General features: G+C 33.9%; 1 protein-coding gene across 2 annotated transcripts in view; it reads right to left on the bottom strand.

Moving 5' to 3' along the window:
* STXBP5L (syntaxin binding protein 5 like) overlaps window positions 1–18,835 on the bottom strand; it is a 405,174-nt gene that overhangs the window by 167,221 nt on the left and 219,118 nt on the right. For both annotated transcript variants that reach the window (XM_032630474.1, XM_032630475.1), the window contains exons 10-13: window positions 13,118–13,272; window positions 7,707–7,779; window positions 4,409–4,556; window positions 3,426–3,493 (exon numbers count right to left, since the gene is read on the bottom strand). In XM_032630474.1, coding sequence (XP_032486365.1) covers window positions 3,426–3,493; window positions 4,409–4,556; window positions 7,707–7,779; window positions 13,118–13,272 — 444 coding nt within the window. The remainder of the gene's footprint in view (window positions 1–3,425; window positions 3,494–4,408; window positions 4,557–7,706; window positions 7,780–13,117; window positions 13,273–18,835) is intronic.

Raw genomic sequence — 18,835 nt, forward strand, 5'->3', positions numbered from 1 at the left:
TTCAATTCAGTTATTGTATTCTTTAAGAGTTTCTTTCTGGTTCTTTTTAAAAGTTTCTACCTCTTTGTTGATATTTTCATTTCATTCATACATCATTTTCCTGATTTCATTTAGTTGTCTACCTGTGTTCTCTTTTCATGCATTGAGCTTCTTTAAGACAGTTATTTTCAACTGCTTGTCAGGTAATTCACAGATACCAAATTGTTTAGGGTCAGTTTCTAGATAATTATCTTGTTCCTTTGATTGGGTTGTGTTTGTCTGTTTCTTCCTGCACCTTGTTATTTTTTACTGTGAATTTAGCATTTGGAAAACAGCCACCTGTTATGGACGGCTTTATACAGGGGAAGACCTTCTCCAAGCTCAAGATCCTTGGGGTCTCTCAAACCTTCAATGGGGATGCATCTTCTCTGGGACTGTATGTGTAATTTCCCAATTAGAGAGGTTTGCTGGTTTCTTTTTCAGGAGCTTGCATCTCTTGCTCCTTCTATTATCTGTCTTAGTTCTGCAAGTTTCTTAGCACTTCAATAAGCCACTGAGCTCTCTTTTGTTCTCTGCAGCCCCCAGGCATCCAGGTTCCATCAGTACTCTGACTCAGGGGAGATAAAAACTAGTCTCTTTGGAAGTCCCCTGAAAAGCAGGAACATTGGATGTACAGTCTACTCCACTACTTCCCTCTCATGAGAGAAGATTCCTCCTGAACAAGAGCTGTGCCAATTTGGGGAAGAAGCTGATATAGTTGAAATAAAATGGCTGTTTTTACCCATTTCAGTGTGGCTACTCTTGGCTTTGAGCTCCCCTGGGGTACTATGATTTCATAATTGGTTTCTAGAGTTTTCATAAAGGTTTTTGGACCATATATTGTTGCATCAGTGTGCCTGTGGGAGAACGAGGTCTGGGGCTACTTATTTTGACATCTTGCTGATGTCACTCTCCATCGATTCTTTTTTTTTTTTTTTTTGCGGTATGCGGGCCTCTCACTGTCGTGGCCTCTCCCATTGCAGAGCACAGGCTTCGGACGCGCAGGCTCAGCGGCCATGGCTCACGGGCCCAGCCACTCCGCGGCATGTGGGATCCTCCCAGAACGGGGCACGAACCCGTGTCCCCTGCATCGGCAGGCAGACTCTCAACCACTGCGCCACCAGGGAAGCCCTCCATTGATTCTTTTATAAAGTATTTTTCTGTCCTTCTTCTCTAAACCTGATTATACTGTGGTATTTGAAGTGAGTGTATTGTTAATGGCATAGCGTTGGTTTATGTTTTTTAATCCACTCCACTAATCAATGCATTTGAATTGATGTATTTAGACCATTTACATTTAAGCCTTAACACTTCCATGATTAATTAAGACCGTCTTTTTTTTTTCTTTTCTATTTTTCCCTCTTTTATTGTCACTGTTTCTTCCCCCTGCTTTCCTGTAGGTTAATTGAATTATTTTAGTACATCCATTTTTATGTGTCAATAATGTTTTTCAGTGTATCTCTTAGCCCAGATCTTTTTACAGCGTTGCTTTAGGTACTGCATTGTAATATTCATTTAACTTGTCACAGTCTACTGGTGTTATCATACTACCATTTTAAGGGAAGTATAAAAACCTTACCTTTCTTTATACCAGTTTACCCTCACCCATTTATAATTACCTTAAATATTTCCTCTATACATATGTAGAACCACATCAAACAATGTAACCATAATATTTTCTTCAACCATCAAATATAATTTTAACAACTCAAGAGAAAGCAAGCCTATTGTATTAACCCATATTTTTGCTTACTGTGTTCTTCCTTCCTTCCTCATATTCCAAGGTTCCTTCTTTTATCATTTGCTTTCTGTTTACAGAATTTCCTTTAGCCATTCTTTCAGAGTAGTCTGATGTTGACATAGTCTTAGTTTCCCTCATCTTAGAATGTATTAATTTCTAATTAATTCCTGGAAGATATTTTTGCTGGGTATATTATTCTAGGTTGCCAGTTCTTTTCTTTCAGCACTTGAAAAAGATTCAGGTTTCCTCTGGCCTCCATGGTTTCTAATGGAAATATGCCATCGTTCAAATTGATTTTGCCCTGTTGGTGAGGTGTGATTTCTCTTTTGCTGTTTTCATATTTTTTTCCTTGGTGTTTAGTATTCAAAAGTTTGACTATGATGTGTCTTAATGTGAATTTCTTGTGGTTCGCTTACCTTCTGCAATCTCTAGGTTCATGTCTTTTGCCAAATTTGGGAAGTTTTCAACCATTATTTCCTTATGAACTTTTTAAGCTCTGTTCTCTCCTCCTTCCTCACTGGACTTCCATTGACAAAAAAGGGGAGGGTATATGGCTCCTCATTACTGCTGGGCAGTGCTGGGAATTCTCTCCCCACATTATCTCTGTCACCACAGGTAATGAGTTTCACTACCATTCAGCAGGGTTAAAAGTCCCAGCACCCTACTCAGCCTTAGCTCAGTGTCAGAAACTGACACCCCCTTCATGGGCAAGTTGAGGCACCTTATTATGGCCTGATGAGGGTGAAAGTCCACACTCTCCACTCAACCTTTGATGAAGTGGGTAGGGGTGGAGTCATAGTTTTTTTCTGTGTTGGTTAGCTATAATAGAAAGATTATTTTCTAAAAGTTTACTGTCTTTATAGGCTTCTCCTTTCCTCACCTTTTGGCTAGAGAGAGCTAGCTTTCGTTGGGCTTTTTAGGTTTGTGCCTGCAGCTCCAGGTTGCCAGCTTCTTCAGCTCCAATTCTGGGATATATAAGGCAAAAAGAAAAGCCAGGAAACTCACTTCCATGTCATTCCTTGAGTCTTTGGGGACCTATCCAGTCTGACTTCTCTCCATCTTTTCCAGTCATATTATAATAATATCCAGGGGTTTTAATTGTACTTAGTGGGAAGAATAGGGAAAAGTACATCTATTCCATACCTCATAAGCAGAACTCCTTATGATCTTTTAAGTCTTATCTTTATCTGTTGCTATGTTTCCATTTTCATTCCTAATATTAGAGCATGAAGTGGGTTGCTATAGGAAGTAACAACATTTCCGATGCTGTAAGTTTTGAAGTATACTTTAAATAGCCACTTGATGGAGATACAGAGCACTGATTCCTGGATTTAGATGGAATCAAGAGATATTGGTAAGGGCCTGTCTAAGGCTAATAATCTATGATTTCTACAGAAATTCTTCTTTGACTAATCTCTCATGATTTTTCTATCTCTGACTTTCTTCTGGTCTTATAATCTATACTTACTTATTTTTGTTATATGTCTATGTTTTCAATGATTTGATTTTATCTTCTATAAAGGTTATAATCTTTGGATAGAAGCTGTGTCTTATATTTTAATTTAAACTGTCAGCATTCCTACAGCACAATTATGGGAAAGTGTGAAAATTCAATGAAATCTTTTTGATGATAAATTGATAAACTCATAAATCACATCCCACTTACCCAGTAATAATAATTTCTGGATATGTCTGTGTGCCAAGGTTCCAAGCTCCTCCACTGATTGGCCACTCCTAAACAGATTATGTGGGAAGAATTTGTAAGTTTTATTTTTTAAATTTAAATAACTTAGAAATTTAAAATAAAAATATTTTAAAATAACAGTAAAAGTTTCACTTAAAATAAATAGCTGTTAAGTAATGAAGAATGAAATGTGTACCTATTTTTTAACTCCTTCATTGAACAAACAATTCCAAATGCAAAATTTCATATCCTTTAAAAATATAGATTTTAACAAATATTACCATTCATATTAAAAATGCAAAGAAGTATCTTTAATCATACAAATGTGGTGTTGCTACATTTTCCATGTAGTCTATGTACCTCAAAACTGTGGTGGTGCCATTTAACATAAAATACTATGTAAATTGTGCCCCCTGGAGTTGTCCATCTCAACAGTCCTGTTCAAATAACAGAAATCATAATGGGGGGGGTCTTTTATAATTGTAAGTATTTGAATCCTGTAGTTAAATATAACAAAATGGAATTCTAGAAAGTTACTTAATGAAAGTCTTTGACAATTATGTCTTATTAACCATTGATTGATAAGAAATAACTAGAGAGAGTTGACTCCTGAATTTCTTAAAACGTAATCCTTCACCTAAAATAATCAAAGGTAACATCTTATGATTCAAGCATATGTTAGGTTAAACATATATTTAGTATATAAATAAATATGATAGGTAAGTATATCTTAGTAGATAATTGTATACTTTTTATATAAGAAATTTATATTCTCGTAGACTTAAAGCTATGTAGCATTTAGGAAATTTGAATTTCAGAAATTATGTCTTTTATAGATGCCAGTTTATGACTTGAAAAGAATTTAGTTCAAGTCTTCTTCTATGGAAAGTCAGAAAATAACAGAAAAAAGTATGATCATATGATATGGATATGAATACAAGAAAATTTCTAATTGTTGCTTTTACCTTATTACTGTATCCTTGTTTTTTATGCTTGACTCCTATAGAGTAGAGCACTAGAATCAAATCTGGTGGGCAATCAGCAAAGTATGCTGTGCACGTAACTGGTGATTCATGAATGTCCATGGGATATGGATTTTCAAAGATAGGAAAGCTAATAGATAAAGATAATATATTAGTGACATTTTGCACTGATATAAAAATGAAATAACTTTTATAAAACAAACCCTAAACTCTTCTAAATATTGATTATATTGAATATATTTCACATAATTGTTTTTTAAGCATCATAAAACAATGATCACCTGAACAAGAATTCTCTTTTAAAAATATATATCTATAAAATGTAATATGAATACTGGTAGAATTTTACTTGAATAAACTCATTTTCTTTCCAGTAATTTCAAAATTGCACAGTGATATCGCTTTCTACAATGGATAGACTAAATTATGTTAAATTGAAAATATGTAGCAAGTTGACTTATCAGTCAGTTTATTAAAACATTATCAACTAGGTACTTTATCTACATACAATTTTATCTATATATTTATATAATACACGTATTAAAATATCTTAGAAAATTTTCCATGCTCTCCAAGGGACATAATACATAGGCAAGTATTTTGGCTTTGTATTTTTATAGGGAGTAGCTGAAAGTTGTGTGTGCAATGTAGGTATGTGTGTGATTACACGTTTAAGATTGTTTCCTATGTAAACTAGAAAACAGTGGAAATGCAGACCTATGGCTGTAGTAAATTTCATATCCTCAAGCCATATATCATTTTAAAAAGGGGTATCAGTAAGAACCAAATTAAGAATTCTTAGAACCACAATATATTGTACACTTCTCATGTACCAGATGTACCAGGTACTGTAGTAGATGGAATGGAGTATTATTCTATGCTGCATCCGTTCTCAGTCTGTGTGATCATGTTACTTCTGATACAGCGTGCTTTTGGGGGGTGGGGAGGACTATTAAAAATAATTTTCCCCATATTATAGGAACTTAATCAGAAACTTAGTTCAAACACCAGAAAGAGTTTGGTGTGTGTGTGTGTGTGTGTGTGTGTGTCTATGTGTGTGTTGACAGCGGTTCTCTTCCCTCCAATCTTAATGGTTTCCCAGAGAAGAATAGTAGTATATGCAAAATCACATGGAAAGAAGAAAGTTGTGTTTAATAAATGGCAAGTAGTTTAAACTGAATGGATCAGAGGTTCCCTGTTTCAGAGCAGAAATTATCAATATTTCTAATATTGAAGAATTAGAAGTAAAATAAGTGGATCACCTTAAAGATCAGATCTACAATTTGGGATTTGATAATAGCAAGAGATTACAATGATAGACTCCTGAGAAAGTGAACAATATCATGGAAATGTTTGGGGAAAATAACTTTATTATATTGGCAAAGAGTAGAAAAATGACATTTAAGAAAGAAATAACTAAAAATGTATTACAAAAATTTACGTGTGAAAGTGTGAACTGGTTGTCGTAGAAATGTAAACAAAGATGTAAATCCAAGAAGAGGAAAAATTTTCAAGCCCTAATGCTTGCTTTCATGTAGAGGATTAACTGGAAAAGAAGGAAGGAAGGAATAAATTAATTTGAAAAATGAGTACAAAGCTGCAGTTTAATTGTTAACATTAAACATGGCTAAAAGTAACTATCTGGAGGGAAAGAGAACATGTTCAGTTTTTCCACATTAAACTTCTTGTAATAGACAACAAAATAGGAATGTCACATAGATTTTAAAACATGGTGCTGAAGAAGGCAAAATATTAGATAAAAACGTGCAAACAAAACGTCAATTCACATACTTATATAAGGTAATGAAAAGCATAAGAATTAATGTATAAAAATAGTAACTTTTATGTTATATGTATTTTACCACAATAAAAAAGTTTTAAAAAGAATAAATGTATATGCTAAAGAATGTGAGTATTAAAGACAAAGTATAGTGGGCCTTGGAGGATGTTAGACAATTAGACAAGGTATGAGGAACCAACAAATATGACACAGAAGGAAGAGGTGACTACCAGTGAGATCAGAAAAGTATATTTTAATAAAACCTATATTAGAACTTAGAGAAAGAGGCATAAATCCACACTCGTACACAAAACTTAATCAGGTTTTATGCTGATAAATAGAGCAGCTAGGCAGAATTCAGTTATGGTGATATTATGGACCAACCCTATTCCCTTTCAAAATATTGAAATACTATGTGATGCAAATTATCACAAAGAAGAACTCTGGCTCTTACATTCACAAACTACACTGAGAGTAAAACTCAGACTGTACTTCATCCAACAAAAATTTATTAAGAACCTACTTCATGTGGAGACAAAACCTGTCCTTCGTGAGGCTTACAGTCTAGTAGGGAGACAATCTTTAAAACAATAACAAATGGAAAATTTAATCTGTGTCAAAGCTATGAAGGACAGGAACATGGATCTAAGACAGCCCTTAATAGGATATTTGACCAAATTATACAGATAATGAAAGATTTTCTTTAACGAGTAAACGATATCTGAGTTGAGATTCTTATAGATGTTAGTAAGGAGAAAAAGGAATGGAAGATTATTCCATGCAGAGAAGAGAGAATGTACAAAAGCTCTGCAAATATAACAGGCTAAAAAATGATCAGTGAGTCTAGAACAAAGAATGAGGGAAAATGAGCTTCATGCCTATCATCATTGATAATGAAAATATGTAGCAGGAAGACAGTGTTCATCAGTTTCAAGTCTACTTTTACTGTCCATGTAAAGTAGTGGAGAGCACCACTCTAACAGCAATATTTTATATTTGTTTCTACTGCCCACAACATAATGAAAAAGAAAAGAAAGTAAAAGAAGGCGTCTGTCATCTCTTGCCTTGAGATCCTGATCTTCTGTATTGTCTGCCACAGTAGTTCAATAATAATTTTATCATGTGCTATTTTCCTTTAGTCAATAAAGCAGATGGACAAACAGTACATTATGTAATTTTTGTAACAATTGTTTTTTGCTTAGGGAAATAGCAGAAATGTGATCCATTTTATGTGTTTGGAGTCCCCAAAGGCATCTTTTTAAACATTAGGTGTTGCCTTTAAAATATCTTACAATATTCTCAGTGTCCCCTAAACTCTCCTGGTTTAGTTTTCATTATTGAACCAAATTACATTTTTGTAATTCTAGCAAAACAATATTACACATAAAGAATATTTACCATCTAAAGAATTCTAATGCCAATTATCTATAATGTCCTCCTATATTTTAATTGCAATAAATAGAGTCTAAAATAGTGTTAATCCGTACATGGACAACTTACTTGCTTTGTGTCAGATCAATTACAATGAGATCTTTCTCCAGAAGTACAGCAACGGCATAGGGTTCTTGAAATTCTACAAGTAGAAAAGAAAAATGGAAAAGTTTTCATACTTAACATTTTATAAAATCACCAAACTTGTATTTCCTTTATCTCCTGTATAAATGTTATTTAAATGATTTGAGAAGACCAAAGTATGAGCTAAAATAAGAAGTAACAAAGAGCACTTTTTAAAAATATATGTTGTCCATTGTAAAGCAATTATACTCCAATAAAGATGTTTTAAACAAAAAGAGAGGGGCTTCCCTGGCGGCACAGTGGTTAAGAATCCGCCTGCCAGTACAGAGGACACGGGTTCGAGCCCTGGTCCGGGAAGATCCCACATGCAGCGGAGCAACTAAGCCCGTGCGCCACAACTACTGAGCCTGAGTTCTAGAGCCCGTGAGCTACAACTACTGAATCCTGCGTGCCTAGAGCTTGTACTCCGCAACAAGAGAAGCCACCGCAATGAGAAGCCCGCTCACCGCACTAGAGAAAGATGGCGTGTAGCAATGAAGACCCAACGCAGACAAAAATAAATAAAATAAAAAAAAAAAAAAAAGAGAAAAAGAAAAACGTGGGACTCAAAAAAAAATATATATATATGTTGTGTTTCTCAAACAATGTTTAAGACCATTATAGGAAACAAGGAAAAAATGAGAAGTTGCATAGCATAGAGTTAAATATTATCTCAATAATCATGATAGTAGTAGATTATTTGAAGAGAGTGAGTCTGTTATCTCCATCTCACATTTATCTTAGTCTTCCATAACCTTCCATTTCAGATCTGATTTCATGCCTACAGGAGATATACTAAGGAAACAGTTCTGCTTCTCTCAGTTGTGATACATATTCACCTCCCTATGAGAGCAACACTCCTTATACTAAAAAAATTACTTTCAATTCAATGTGATTTAACAGGTACTTAAAGACTTCCTACTATGTGCCCAGGAGTATATATCTCAAAAAATCAGAGTCTGAGGATAGCCCAGGATTTTCAAGTTCTTAAAATTCAACCCTTCCTTTCTCCCTTTCTCCATCCTCTCTTCCTTCCTTCAAGATGTTTCAGAAACTGTCTTAAGAACAAAGGATATATGGGGAATAAGAATGACAAGGTCTTTGTTCTAATAAAGTTTACAATCTAGGGGTACATACAAACAATGAACAAGTAAACAAATAAGATTAATTCAGAAAGTAAAGTGAACTATGAAAAAAATAACAAGGGTAATAGTACAAGAAATGACTTCTGGTTGGTGGGGGAACACTAATTTAGTTATAGTGGTCAAGGAAGACATTGCTTTCCATCTGTAATAAAGGACTAATAAAGGAAAGCCACAGTTACAGTGTTAGCTCAATTTAAGGAGAAAAGTATTTACAAAAACATTTTACATACATGGTATTTGATTCTCAGTAGCTAGAGCATGTATCATCATTTTTTCATTTCATAAAGAAAACTGGAGTCCAAAGAGGTTACGAGATTGGCACAAGGTTACAAAACTAGTAAGTTATAAACCTGAAACTTTAATGCATGCTGTTTTCATTATACCAGCAGTTTCTACTGGCTAGTTTAAGAGGTATTTAATCCTAAACTCAACAATCACTTGGCAGGAATTTTGTATTCAAGAGTATTCAAGTCTTGAATGGTAAATTAAAATAGATGGCCTTCACAGTCCTTCCAGTCCTGAGAAGCTACAGAAACTATTCATGTTTATTTTTTAAGTCACAAGCTATGAGAGAAAAACTAGAATCAAAAAAACACAAAAAAACAAAAACTGAGGAGCCTGACCTTGTTTGGGTGCATATTTATACAACAGTATACAGTCCTCAAACTATTTGCTACTCAAACTTTTTCAAACTGAGGCATTTCCCCTCTTCTCCCTTATCTCTTAGAGCTGTTTTAAGTTTTCAACATTATTTCAAAACGTTTCAGGGTTTGGGGATTTTTTTGTTTGTTTTTCAGTTTGAAGAATACTACAAGTTTCCTCTTTGTCTTCTCATCCCTCTCTAGGAAAATCACTGGTTGGGAAGCAATGGCTACAAAAATAAAACAGCTGAGACGTTGGCATGAATGAGCAAAAGTCTTAAATACATTTTTATTTTAGGTAATTACACCTGCTTTAGATTATTGTTTCTTTTCAAATAATAAAAACTGGTAGCAAAAGTTTCACATTTGTAGAAGTACTTGGTGCGCTGTGGTAACCACTGAATAAAAAGATTTCTTTTGGAGTCAGTGTTAGGTTCAATTTGTGTCTATTATTTATTAACAGTTTGATCCTAGGCAAATTAGTTAACTTCTTTGATTTTCAATTTCTCTACCCATTGAAATGGCAAAATAATACTACCTTAGACTGTTAATAAAGATTAGATGTATATAAAGATGTTTGATGCAAAGGCTGGCTTATAGTAAGTACTCAATAGATGCCAACTGTATTACTTTTTTTATTAGATTGGTTGTTTTTGAGCAGGCTCAGCCTTTTAACCCTAGCCCCCAACAAGATGGAAAAGCTCTATCATAAATACTTCTCTGAAGAGAAATGCATTATTTATGACACTTGTAGAAGACCAGATACAATTAAATATAGATGCAAAACTGACAAATTCGGAGTATAGTTGGTTAGTTACTCTGGGCAATGCCCCCTGAGATAAGAGGATTAGGCATTTGTGTTCTTTGAGAAATAGGCTGAATTGTCAGATGTCACAAATGATTCAGCAATATTAAAAACTGTTAATAAGTGTATTTTGTTTAACATATGCATAACACATCATTATGTGGCTATAAAGGAGATTAAAGTTCCGTATTTACTAATATGGAATCATAATCAAAATACTGTACACTGTTAAGTGAAAAAAGTGTGATACAGAACAACATATAGAGTATGCTGTCATTTGTATAAAAAAGATAATGCATATATGCATACATTATTTGGGGGAGAATACATAAGAAACTTAGTAATAGTGGTTGCGCCTGGAAGGGCAGTGAGAAAGTTTTCACTATATACTGTTGTGTATTGTAGGGTTCTTTCTTGGCATTTTCATGTACTATTGTTTTAATCAGAAATAGTTAATAAAATACACTTATATTTTACTGAGTAAAGTTAAACTATTTCTCCCAGCTCCTAGTAAGTAAAAAGTTCCATCCTCACTACCACTGCTCTGAAAAGCAAAGTAATATATGTGGCTTGGAAGTGATTAGGCTTGGTTACAGTACATTTATAATTTGTTTAACATTATTAGAAACTGTCCTAACATCTCTACTGATGTGCACAAATGTATATACACATATACCTATAGTGTTTGATCTTGGCAACCACACATTTTCAGTTTCTATTACTGGTATGCACACCTTTTTTCTTGAGGCTCTTTAGTAGAAGGCATTTTCCTAAGCTCAGCTTTTGGTCCTCTGTTCTTTCTTTCTTTGTTCCTTTATCATTCATTCTCACAACTCCAAAGAGCATCTATATTCTGATGACTCAAAAATAAATATTAAAGACCTTTTCCCTCTCTTTTTCTGCTCTCTAAACAACTCTACTGACTCAAACTTATTTTTCTCTCTTTCCAAGAACTGTTATTACTGCATATGAAACCACTATTCCTAAAATGTTGTCTTTGACTCATCTCTCATATCACTCCCTAATCCAGCTGTTGACCAAATTCAATGGGTTTTCATCTTCCGTTCCTACAAGCAGCACTCTGTTTCAGATCTTGACCATTTTAATATACATTACCACAAAAGCCTCCCAGTTGGAATCTGAAGTTTTAGATTTCAGGGTCTCTTTCTTCAAACCCACACTCTAAAACATTGCGTTCTTTCACTTAATATTTCCTCAAAATTCCTCTGTAGTTCCCTATTTCCAAATACAAAAGGCTTTCAAATTTTTCTCTGAATTGATCTCACTCTAGCAAAACCTCACAATTTCTAAAACCTTTACTCAATATTATTTTCAAGGCCCAAGTCATTCTTCAAGCCCTATCTAAATCCTACTTTTTCCATGAAGCTTTGCATGAATATTTCAGTCATCGACTACCTGACTAGCCTATAAATTGGTACATTATTTAAACTCTGATTCGTATAACTCAGCGCTTAATTAAGCCATTATATTTTTTAAACTTCAGTCATAATTATCTTCCTCATGTGGCCAGATTTTCTGATTTGACATCAGAGATCAGTTTCATACTTCATCCATATTCTCAACAAGTTCTTGTCATACTGAGGCCATAGAAGCATCCAATAAATATTTGTTGGTGAATTTACACCACAAGTAATTTGTCTGCCCCTGGCAACTCTGGGAATAAAGTGCCACATTGATTGTTATTTTATATCACTTTATTTCAGTTTTTAAATATGAAACTCAATAATTTAAAACAATTAATACATTTATAATAAAACTAATAGCTATTTATCTTCATAGTTTATAAGGCATATTCCCTTTGGCCTTCCAGTAATCATGTGGTATCAATATTATATTCTTTCTTCAAATGATTAATCAAACTTGTAAATATGAAGTGACTTGTCCAAGGTCACATAGCTAGTAAGTGACAGAGCTAAATCATAAGCCCAAATACTCTGTCTCTAAGTACAGTGTTCCTTTCCCTACATCTATGTTCCCTCTTGAAAATGTAGAAATATATATATATATATACACACTATCTTTTGTAATCATAAACTCATATTTCCCTTTTTATATTTCACCCTTCTCAATTTTTAGATTTCATTATTAAAATATTTCATCATTAGATTCCATTATACAGTTTGCATATAAGTTTAGACTGGTTTTTTATGTTTACGAAGTCTTTATATTTGGGATAATAAAAATACATAAGCACCTCTCCTCCCAAAGGCTCTTCTAATTATTTTCAAAATTGGAATAAATCACTAACCATACATCAGCAATCCTAGAGTAATCACAGGTGCTACAGTTGCATCTGAAGCAAAGCCAGATGTGAAACAGATGCAGCACCACCAGAGTTACAGATCACTGATATCAGGTAAGTGCTTTAACTTTGATTGGCACAGGATTGGGATGGGTGGAGCTGGCCTAGGAAAGGCTATTAGGAGACCTCAGTTTCTCCAAGTGATTTCACCCCAGACCCTGAGCGGACCCTCCCAGCTCAGCTTCCACCATCCTTATCAAAGTTTAAAGCACTTACCTGATATTAGAACCTGAAACTCCAGCACTGTTGCACTACATCTGTCTTACTTCCATTTTCTCAAGTAGGTACAGCTGCAGAACCTGCTCCAGCACCTGTAGCTCACAGTGTTGTATCACAGTCGATATCAGCTGCTAAAACTAAAAATATTTAAGCTTAATTTTGTTAGGAACTTATCATTTCAAAAATGATTTTTCAACATTAGTAGTTTCATTTTAGTTACTTACCATTTGGATAGGGTGTTTCACATAAAGTTAGAAATTCAACAATAGGATGATCCATTTCAAGCACTGTAATTGCTTTTCCATGCATGATGGTTAAACTTGGTCTTCTGCAAGCTTTGTCATAGGACAGTCCACCAGAAAATATTATGAATGGTTCACTACAGAGGAAAAAAAGTTAATGAGACTGAGTTCTTTAAGATGACACAATCTCACAGTATTGAGGCAAAAAGGAATGGGCTTAGTAGGGATTATATACAATAATTTGACAGAGAATAAAAGCCTTTCCTGGCCTCAAATATTTCACCCAATAATTTACTATTCTATCATTTCCTTTTTTCTGGATGTATATTCTCACCATTAAAATTACTAATGAATCAATCTAAAGATGTTGAGGTGAGATGGGGGAAAGGCAGTGAGGTTGGTGAGAGGGGAAGATGCTGACTGACTCAACAGAACATCTTCACATATATTAGTTGGTTACCAAGCTCTAAATTACTACTATTAGAATATTAGGCTATGTTACTTTATCATATTAACCAGCAGGCATGTGGGACCCCAAATCACTAAGAAATAGATGCAAATTTCAACATGAAATGAAATGTGACAATGGCAAGCCCAGAATGGTAGAAGGTAACATGAAAAGTCTACATAATAGAGTTTCTGTGGGAAAGGGTTATGACAAACAGATGGAGAAAACTAATATGTAACGGGAAAATGATTCACCAAAAGTAAATGTGACCTTCTTCTCAACTTTACCTAGGGTCAGCCAGTTCTATTTAGCTTGTAAAACTAACTTCAAACAAATTTTTTCATTTCTGTTAACTGCAAATTACAGTTAGATAATAGAGTGGGGCTGAAATGACCATAAAATATCATAGCTGTCAGAAAGTTATGAAATATCTTCAAAAGTTTTCATTTTCCTTTTCTCAAATATCTGTATCTCTAGTATATGTATATAAAAGAAAATGTGTGTTGATATGAAGTATTTTTCAATAAGACCAAACTGAAAATATTCTCCAAAATTTTTTTAAAGGAACTAGACACTTTTATTGTACCAAATTCCTTGAGAACATGTTTCTCTAAATAATTCACTTCTATCCATCTACTAAACTGAAGAAGCTACTTGTTTCTAGAACTCACTCCATAAAATTTCCCTTTCTTTTCCATTTTGTATCGTACATAATACCAAACATTATCAAAGGGACATTTGCTAATCTTATGCTGGCTATGTAATAACAACAAAAAACCCTTTTAAAAAGTTTCCATCAAAATCTACATATAAAATGCCTTCACTACTTTTTATTTAAAGTTCTGTCTTAATATTTTCATATAAATATTTGTGTTGTAAGCTAAAAAAGGGAAAATGCTCTAATTTATTTTCCTTGAGTCTTGCATCAGTTGACTTGAGTTAGTTTTGCCCCAGTTATTAGACATATTAATTAGCACCAACCTACTAATGGTGGTATTAAGAAGCAAGTTTGTTTTTTCTATGAAATACATAGTACTTAGATTATTTAGAATACATCTCCAGATTTAAAAATCATTTTTAATGAAATGAGTGTGGGTTTTTGCACCTCTGCTGCTTTGTTTTGCAACAAAGTTCATGACTTGGAGAGCATAATATCTTTTCATAAATATTGAGCTTAATGATCTGCTCCAAATATTAATAAAGGGCATAAATATCTATTTTGCCCATGTAAAAATGGGTGAATTTACTCTCATCTCCTAGTACTAATCTAAACATAGGATAAGAAGCAATTTACTCTCCCTTATTTGTAAGTACATTGGAAAATGTCTTTTCTAGTATTCAAAGGAGGCACAATCTTTTCTGCTCTTATTATGACTTTGCATCACAAAACCATGGGTCTGAAGTAATTGTTGATATACATGCACTTTTCTGTAAATTACTGAATGATTGAATAAAAAGCTATTTCCTCAAGAAAATGCTCAGGAAACCACTCATGGATAATTGCATTAGATATTTAATTATCACATTAAAGCCTCAGAAGTACTGTTCTCATTTTATTAATGAGGTTAAATAACAATTAAGCAGAAAAACCCAAAAGGAAACTGAGATCTATCAGCCTTCGAAGCCTATTCTCCTAAATTGTGGTCTATACTGCCTGAAGTAATAAATAGCTACAATTTACTGAATGTTTACCATGTGGCATATATTGTGCTGTGTATATATAAAGTAAGTTTTACGTAATCCTCACAATCTTGTAATCCTCAATCCTGATGAGAAAAGTACTATTAGCTCAATTTCATAGATAAGGAGTCTGGGCTTAATACAGGTTAAATAACTTGTTCAGGGTCAAGCAGCTAGTGAGTGTTTTTCATTTCTAGTCTAATAGTTCTCAAACTGTGGAATGCACCTTAATAGATGTTCTACAAAAATAAATAAGTAGATAGTTTGACAAACACTTGCAAAGTATATATATATCTCCCTTCTGAAATCTTATAATTCATGCCATATATTAAATATTCTGAAAAATTGTATAGTAAAGAATCCAGTTTGTTTAAATAACCCAGAACTTTTCATATTTCTCAGATTTATTTGATTACAGATTCCTTTTTCTCCATGAATACAATTAGTAATTAAAGGGATACAATTTGGTAAATGCTATACCACATGAAACTGCCTGCTTTACTAATTAATACAAGTGTGCCTTGAGAGATTTATCAGATGGATTAAGAAATAAATAACCATATAATTGATAATGTCTTCATACATAAAGAAAACATTAATAACAATTAAATATTATTGATAACAACTTAGATAAATCTCAAAGGCATTATGTTGAGGAAAAGAAGCTAGGATCAAAGGTTACATAATATGTAATTACACTTATATGACATCTCAAAAAGGCAAAACTATAGTGACAGCGTACAGACCACTGGTTGCCAGGGGTTAGGTGTGGGGAAAGGCATGACTGTAAGGGGATAGTATGAGAGAATTTAGTGGATATGGAAATTTTCTGTATTCTTATTGTGGTGTCAATTTCAGGAATCTATACATGTGTTACAAATCCACAGAACTGTGCACCAAAAGAAAAAAGTCTACTTTACTGTATAATTTGTAAAATAGATAAAATATAATAAGAAGCACTGAGCCTTATTGTCTCAATGAAAGCAACAGGATTAAATAATAAATTGTGTAACATAATGTAATACATGTTAAAATAACATTTGTTGAGTATTATGATGTGCCAGGTATTGTGTGAAGACCTTTACATGCATTATCGTATTTAACCCTCCCAATGAGAGAACTACTACTATTATTCCCACTTTATAGATGGGTATACTAAAGCTTGGAGAACGTAACTACCCATGAAGTCTTATCTGTAGGTGACCACAACATGAAGGGATTACAAAACTAGCAGAAGGTTATTTTTATTAACTACAGAGAACCTGATAATGCTAGTGATAGCAAGTAAAGAGATCATTATTCCTTTTTTTTTTTAAAGGATAAAATTATTAAGCCTTGAGGCCATTGTAATTGGAGTCTCAGTTAAGCAAACTGATGACTGAGGACAAATGATTCCTGAGCAGAATGGTTGTTTATCCCTAGAAATGTAAAGCAAGTTTGTGAATGGCTAGTTTAAGATAAAATTAAACAGAAAACATACCCTTTACATCTGTTACCTATGCAGCATAGGTAAGGCTGCAGCATATATGGTAAGGCTCTTCTTAAAGTTCCTGCTCATGCTACAGCCATCTCAATTTTTGATTTCACAAAATATTTGCTGTATACTAGATGGAACGGAAATATAGCTATCTATTTCCACTTCCAGACTATGGCCCATTTTGCTGTGGCAACACCTTTAGGGACTCAACTTCAGTGCCCCTCTGTTTTTGTAGTCTCCTTTTGTTCTGAGCTGTGGATCCACTGCTTCTAGAAGAGGCTTTTCTAATACAGTTGTAATCACAACAAATTGACACAATGTACTACAGTGCATAGTAAGGGGGATGATAGTAATTATGATTAGTAATACATAATTATTTCACATTAGAAATCTGAAGAATTACTTCTACACAAAGTTGAGCTACCAATTCCTAGAACAAAGCAATTTAGAATCAGTTGAAAAATATTAACAGTGTGAAATAACATGGCTTTGATGATGACAGTAATAACTTTTTTTTATTAAGAAATCCACTATGTGCCTCATTAAATTTATGATGTTACAAACTTTATGCATAATTCAACTTAATCCTCACAATCATCACAGTGAGATAGGTATTGTTGATGAGAAAATTAAATTTTAAAAGGGTTAATTAAAATTTTCAAGGTCACACAGCTGTCTTACTCCATAAGCCAATGATCTTTTTTTTTAAATATATATCTTCATTGGAGTATAATTGCTTTACAATGTTGTGTTAGTTTCTGCTGTACAACAAAGTGAAACAACTATATGTATATATATATCCCCATATACCCTCCCTCTTAAGCTTCCCTCCCATCCTTCCCATCCCACCCCTCTAAGTCATCACAAAGCATCAAGCTGATCTCCCTGTGCTATGCAGCAGCTTCCCACTAGCCTTCCATTTTACATTTGGTAGTGTATATATGTCAGTGCTACTCTCTCACTTCGTTCCAGCTTCCCCTTTCCCTGCTGTGTCCTCAAGTCCATTCTCTACATCTGCGTCTTTATTCCTGACCTGCCACTAGGTTCATTGGTACCATTTTTTTATATTCCATATATGTGCGTTAGCACATGGTATTTTTCTCTGACTTACTTCACTCTATATGCCAGGCTCTAGGTCCATCCATCTCATTACAAATAACTCAATTTCATTCCTTTTTATGGCTGAGTAATATTCCATTGTATTTATGTGCCATATCTTCTTTATCCATTCATCTGTTGATGGACATTTAGGTTGCTTCCATGTCCTAGCTATTGTAAATAGTGCCGCAATGATCTTAATCATTATTTTAAACTGCCTTGCCTTGAATTCTTGATTTCTGAAGTACATTTTCTTCATGTTTACCCTTTTCTCCCTTCATCTGGCACCATCCTATCTTCCATCCCTTAAATCCCATCTCAGGCATCTCCTTTCCTAAGAAGAATTTCAGTGATTTCTCTCTTCACTGTTGTCCTCCCTACTCCCTTTAGGCAAGGTTAGCTGTCCTTTTGCTGTGCTCTCATAGCATGTCTCTATAAAAGCACCTCACATGTTGTATAGAAACCACGAGTTTATGGGCTTACTTCTGGTACTAGACCATAACAGATTCAAAAGCAGGCAGTAATTTCTATTTTAGTGTGCCAAACAAATTGCTCAATGTACATTATGCAGTAATAACTTAATACATTTTGTTTTAATTGAATTAAGCTACATATTGTTGAGCACCTCATAAAAAATACATTTATATATAACAAAATACATGTCATAAAGTCCATGGATCATGTACTTTATCAGGGAAAAACCTCTCATGCCTTCACATGAACCTCTTTATTCTCATTTTACAAACTAGGGTTTCAAATTTCTTAGTCTATAGCAAATAAAAGACTAGATACTAGTGGATAAACACAATGGAAATTAGAAGTCCCAAAAGCCCCAAACTGAAGGATAGAGGAAAACTTTCAAAAACAAATACATACATGAAAAGAAAGAAAAAAAAAGAAAGCACAAGCTGCTAGGAACAGTTAATAAGTGTGAAGTGCTCAACTGCTTCAATAGTCCTTTAAGTGCGACACTGTATAACAATGGATGTAAATAACA

This window comes from Phocoena sinus, chromosome 4 (genome assembly GCF_008692025.1).
Source record: "Phocoena sinus isolate mPhoSin1 chromosome 4, mPhoSin1.pri, whole genome shotgun sequence".
Lineage (NCBI taxonomy): Eukaryota > Metazoa > Chordata > Mammalia > Artiodactyla > Phocoenidae > Phocoena > Phocoena sinus.